The 5950-nt window shown below is 46.6% G+C and overlaps 1 protein-coding gene across 1 annotated transcript; it reads right to left on the bottom strand.

Moving 5' to 3' along the window:
* Positions 1-381: 381 nt before the first annotated feature.
* On the bottom strand, positions 382-4478 carry RTP4 (receptor transporter protein 4). Its single transcript, XM_034999802.1, has 2 exons — positions 4203-4478; positions 382-2375 (listed from the first exon to the last, which is right to left on the bottom strand). The coding sequence occupies exons 1-2, from the start codon at positions 4382-4384 to the stop codon at positions 1364-1366; spliced, it is 1194 nt and encodes a 397-aa protein (XP_034855693.1). The 5' UTR covers positions 4385-4478; the 3' UTR covers positions 382-1363.
* Between the last annotated feature and the right edge of the window lie 1472 nt (positions 4479-5950).

Below are 5950 nucleotides of genomic sequence, written 5' to 3'. Positions count from 1 at the left end.
AGCTTGGTTTTAAACATGGTGACTGTGGTTTGAGAGGCATGTAGAAATGTCCGGCAGGACTGAACGTTGCAGCCATGCATCATACTATTTCAGGATTGGCAAGCTCTTGCATGTTTCCTCATCCAGTGCTGGAAGAAGTGAAAGAATAGGATAGCTCCAGGGGTCACCAAATCAAAGGGAGTCTCTTCTGGACAGGGTCATTTGGGTAGATCTAAGTAGGGGAGAAGGAAGACTAAGAGGGGACCGGCATATCAATATTTCTAATCTCTCTTTTTCGGTTAAAACTGAAGCATACCTAAAACATAATTGCCTGATCCTTGGGGTGATATTGATAGCTGTATTACTTTCCTATTTTAGTTTAACAAATTACCCCAAATTTAGTGCCTTAAAACAACACAAATTTATTATCTTACAGTTCTGGAGGTCCAAAGTCTAAAATCAGTCTCACTGGGCTGAGGTCCTGTGTCCACAGAGCTGGTTCCTCCTGGAGTCTCTGAGGGGAAATCTGTTTCTTTATCTTTATGAGCTTCTAAGAGGTGTCTGCATTCCTTGACTCATGGCCACTTCCTCCATCTTCCAAGCCCATCATTCCAAGCTCTGCTGTCATCATTAAATTTCCTTTTTCCCCCTTTGACACTCTTGTCTCCCTCCTATGAGGACCATTGTAATTACATTGGGTCCATCCTGATAATGTAGGATAAGCTCCTCATCTCAAGATCCTTAAATTAATCACATCTGTAAAGTCTTTTTTCCATGTAAATTAACATATGCACAGGTTCTGGGAAATAGGGAATGGATATCTTTGGGGGGCCACTATTCTGCCTACCACAATAATTCTCTGATAACACTCATGACCCTCAGTTCTTGTGAAGACATGTCAAGATATAGATAAAGAGAGAGAGAAATGAATGAGTGGATGAATGAATGAAGAGCTTTTAGTGATTCAACAAATATTTATTATTGGTCCATTATCTTCTAGGTTATGTTTTAGATTATCTGCTAAGGAGATCTAGGAAACCAGTGTTTATTCTTAAGAACTTGACCCTACTTGGTCTCAAAGCATATTCTGTGTCATATTAAAATGGTAACCAGTTCTTGGGGTGCCTGGGTGGCTCAGTCGTTAAGTGTCTGCCTTCGGCTCAGGTCCTGATCCCAGGGTCCTGGGATTGAGCCCCGTATTGGGCTCCCTGCTCTGCGGGAGGCCTGCTTCTCCCTCTCCCACTCCCCCTGCTTGTGTTCCCTCTTTTGCTGTCTCTCTCTCTGTCAAATAAATAAACAAAATCTTTAAAAAATAAAAATAAAAGTAAATGGTAACCAGTTCATTGATTACCATGGAATTAAAACAGAAGAAAAGAAGATAAACTTATTTCCCTTTTTCTGCTTCTGAATATTTGCCTACAAAGACAAGGAATAAAATAATACAGACGCAGAAGTAGAAAAATATATCCAGGTCAAAGAATACATCTCGTTGCACTGAATGAGGGTATATGTGATGGGTGTTTGGAATGGAGTATCTGGGTGAACGTCTCCAGGTAGCTTGAGTTCTACTGAGGATCACGAGCCCCCTAGCTGTCCTCCGTGTAAGCTGTAGGTGTGACCCTAGTGTAGAGGGGGCTGTTCTTCCTCTAGTCTGAGGGTATGACTCTATTGTAGACCTCGAGATTATCCTTGACATGGTCCATGTGGCTTGTGAGAATGACTGCTGTGTAGACTGTTGGTGGGCCATCCTTAAAACCTCAGAGTATGTCCTCCAGGGGGTCTGTGGTGCTGTCTCCTGTGTGGATTGTGAATTTTCCTGTATGGCTTGCCTATCTGCCATTGGGGTGGGCTGTCTACTAGTCTCCCCTTTGGGCTGAGTGCCTGCTTCAGGAGCTTGGGTCTCAGCAGTGGTATGGCTGGGCCCTGACTCCTTAAAGTTATAGTTAGACCCATACTCCTGGTTTTGGCCAGACATGTCACCAATGTGACAAGAGGAACTCCTAATATCCATAGAGGAGGATGGGGATATTGATGGCTCTGTCTCGTTGTTTCGTGACCTCCATGAACAGCAGCCCAGAGTGCATGCTTCACAATTTTTTGTGTCATGGGACCCATCCAAAGGCACCTCCCGGATGATTGGTAGCTCCGGAAACTTCCTAAAACCGTTCCCGTAGAATTTCTCCAGAATACGCCGCACCACGTTTTTCAGGATTCGCATGGCACTCTCTGGGGAGAACTCAGGATTCTCAAATCGAGACCAGGAACACTTCTGGCACCTCTGAGCAAAGAGCCGCATAATCACCTGGCCCTGGGACTTCTGGGGCTCCAGGTGCATGTGACAGAGGATATGCACTTGAGCAGAAGCCCAATTTCGCCGGCATGAGGAACACTGGAACCTGCAGACAGAAGGAAGAAGGCTGTTGTGCCTTCAGGTGATCATTGACCTGAAGGAGGTGGGCCTGGTCTCGGTCTCTAAGATTTCTTCCAATACGGGAAGGTACATATGATATTAACAAATTGCCAAATAAGAATGAGAGGGATTGTGTTTTTTAATAAAGCCTTTTCCTGTGATCCACTGAGCTTCCACCCTACATGGTCCCAAGTATGCTTCTTTGCTACTAAAACATCTCTGGATGTCTCAGAGGGAAAAGTAGTTCTGCCATCGGCCAGCAAAATTTGGTCCTCCTCATGATCGCAGAAAACGTATAAAGCAACTACTTTGAGGCAAGCACTGTAATAGGGGCTGCAGTATTATCCCACTTCATCTTTAAAGCTCCCCTCTGAGGGAGGCATTATTGAGCCCAATGTCAAGATAAGGAAACTGAGTCATAAAGGGATACACAGCTTGTTTTTAAATATATATATTTAAAACCATTATCTTATGGGAATGTAGAAGAAGGAACACTTACTCCGCCTAGGAAGACCAGGGTGCTTTAAGGAGGGGGTGGCACTTGAGTTGGTCCTTGAAGGATGAGTACAGGGGAGGGAGGAAAGGGCCTGCCCAACAGGCATAATATCATGATAAGGGAACAGAAGTCTGAAAATGCATGGGCATGGTTTATAATCCATAAGGTTGGAGCAGAGGACAGATGGAGTCAGGGTGGGGCAGAGAGGGAAGCAGGACAACAGGTGAGGTGTGCCCCATAAAAGGAGACCTGGCTGCCCAGGTCAACATTTCTCCCTGCCCCCCTTTACCCTGCCCTGACCCGGGCAAGGAAATTGCTCCCTGCAGTGTGCAGGCTCTCTAGGGGTGAAAAGGGGAGATGGCCAATAGGGGAGGGGCATTACTTACCGACTCCAGGAACTAGGTTTTAGATATCTTTCTTGCTGCACCATTCCCTCTATTATCCCCAGGCCTTCAACAAAGTCATGTTCAAAGTGATTGTGTGGGGACTCCTGGGTGGCTCAGTCAGTTGGGCATCTGCCTTCGGTTCAGGTCATGATCCCAGGGTCCTGGGATTGAGCCCTGTATTGGGCTCCCTGCTCTGCGGGAGGCCTGCCTCTCCCTCTGCCCCTCATCCTCCTGCTTGTGCTTGCTCTCTCTCTCTGACAAATAAATAAATAAATCTTAAAAAAAAAAAAAAAGGGCGCCTGGGTGGCTCAGATGGTTAAGTGTCTGCCTTCGGCTCAGGTCATGATCCCAGGGTCCTGGGATCGAGTCCCCCATCGGGCTCCCTGCTAGGCGGGGAGCCTGCTTCTCTCCCTCTGCCTCTCTCTCTCTCTCTGACTTTCATGAATAAATAAATAAAAAAAAATATTTTTTTAAATAAATAAATAAAAACAAAACAAAACAAAAAACCAAAGTGATTATGTGGCCTCCCTCTATTCTTGGGGCTTTAAGGAAGGCCCTGGTCCTGGGCTGGTGCTTGGGCCAGGAGGGCTGCTGCAGCCTGGGGAAGTCAGGACTGAGGGCAGAAATAGCAGAAGTCTCTGGATAGAGGCAATCTGGAACAGGAAGTGGTGAGAGAATGGGAGGGCAGATGTATGGAATATGGAAGCATTCCTTGAGAACCTCCAGAAATATTTAGGAAGGAAACCTAGCAAAAAAAGAAACTTCTTTTTGTGTTATGGCTAAGCAAAATGGAAAGAGTACTGTGGCCATGAAAGAATGGAGATCCTGGGGACACTGGTTCCTTTAACAAGCTCTCAAAGGAATCAGTCAGTCGCTGCTAAGCGACCCTCTTTGCCAGAGAAAGTCCGCCTAGAGGCCAACTCTCACTCACCTGCCAAATCCTTTCTGCTGGTACTGTTTCCAGCCTTCGGCGAGGCAGTCCGGCTCCAGTTTCTCATCCAGCTTCAGGGTCCATCTGGCCCGGGGTTTCTCCTGCTGCATCAGCTCTTGAAATGTCTGCTCCCAGGTCCGGATGTCTAAAACCGTTTTTCCCCCCTGAGGCTGGGAAGCCATGCCTAGTGAGTAACTCAGTCTTATTCAGCAACCAGCATGAGAGACGGGAAGAAAACGAAAGCAAAAAACACATCAGTTTCAGTTTCTCGGTCTGGAATGCATCAGCTATCTTAATTTTTGTTTCAGACTGTGGAGTGCACAGAACAGGTCTTTGTTTTGAAGACAGAGGGCAGCAGAGTTTTGCCAGTTTGTGAACAGGCCTCTCAGAGATATCTGAGTACAGAGCTCTGTTCTAGATTCTGGAGGCACCGATAAGTGACTTGGGTATTTTATTTTTCTCTTATTGGTACACCAGACAAAGCCCTATGCTCGACGCTGGGATAAATGCCACTAAGAAGCTGTTTCTCCCCCCAGCGATGCTCACACTCTCATGCAGACACAGGAAGGTAGCTGGGGGAGCCTGTGTCCCATGCTGGTCTTGTGCACCCACTGACCCCTCCCCACATCCCCTGAGGGATTATTCCTGGTCTTCTGCAGGGGATAGCACAGACAGGTGGGTTACCTTGCCCAAAGCCACACAGCCACTGAGAAGTGTAGGCAGCGAGACTTGAACCCAGGCCTGGGGGTCTCCAAAACCTATGATGTCTCCACCCACCTCCGTCCCTGAGAAGACACTGAGGATGGTATTTCAGGTTCTAGGCTGGCACCTGGGAGCCAGGGTGGAAGGAAGCATCTTGAAACCTGACCTGGTGCTTTGGTCTAGTGAGCTCTCCTAGGTCCTGGGACAGGACACCAAGCTAAATGAAAGGATTATTTAACTCGGCCACTTGCCATGTAAATTATCTTGCAGGCTGGGACGCAAGCAGGTGTGGGAGCCATCTTTTGGGGACAGGATAGAGAGAATTCCCACTCTGGGGGTGAGGGACTGGAGCTAGATGACCTTTAAGTCACTTCTAACTTAGAGTCTGAGATTCTAGAAGGTGAGTTCTGTCCCTCTGGAGTTTAAACTCAAATGGGGGAGATAAGATAAGCAGGACCTTATGTCCTTGGAAGCCCCACTAGGGTTACCGTGTCCCAGACAGGAGCAGCCTAAGCCTTCTCAGACTTTCTAGACTTTCATATGCTCCCCTTCTTCCCTCCCTCCCAGGATGTTCTGTTTTATACAAATGTTCTGCTTTTATAACTTTACACATCGAGGGCACCTACATCTACACAGACAATGTAGGAAACTCTTGTGTATCTAGATAATTATAGGAACTTGGAATTGAACCCACAGGATATAAGAAAAGCCTGGAAAGCCCTTAGGAATAAACTTTTTCTCTTTATGGCAGTCGTCCACTTGATAATTTATTTCCATATTTACTCTAGCTTGGGGGGTGGAAGGGGCTGGAGGGATTTGGTTTGGTTAAAGGAGAGAAATAAGAAACAAGAAATGTAGTCCCAGGGCGCCTGCGTGGCTCAGTCGGTTAAGCCTCCGACTCTTGATCTCAGCTCAGGTCTTGAGCTCGGGGTCATGAGTTCAAGCCCCATGTTGGGCTCCACGTTGGGCATGGAGCCTACTTAAAATAAAAAAAGAAAGAAAAGAAAGAAAGAAAGAAAGAAAGAAAGAAAGAAAGAAAGAAAGAA

Source organism: Mirounga leonina, unplaced genomic scaffold (genome assembly GCF_011800145.1).
Source record: "Mirounga leonina isolate KUSES-001 unplaced genomic scaffold, KU_Mleo_1.0 Mir_115, whole genome shotgun sequence".
Classification (NCBI taxonomy): domain Eukaryota; kingdom Metazoa; phylum Chordata; class Mammalia; order Carnivora; family Phocidae; genus Mirounga; species Mirounga leonina.
The sequence above is the reverse complement of the archived record's forward strand: the minus strand, read 5'-3'. Positions and strand labels throughout refer to the sequence as shown.

Coding starts and splice junctions, on each gene's coding strand:
- RTP4 (XM_034999802.1), bottom strand. CDS start 4,384: ATGGCTTCCCAGCCTCAGGGGGGAAAAACGGTTTTAGACATCCGGACC. Junction 2,376..4,202: donor CAGCAGAAAGGATTTGGCAG/GTGAGTGAGAGT, acceptor TTCTGTCTGCAG/GTTCCAGTGTTCCTCATGCC.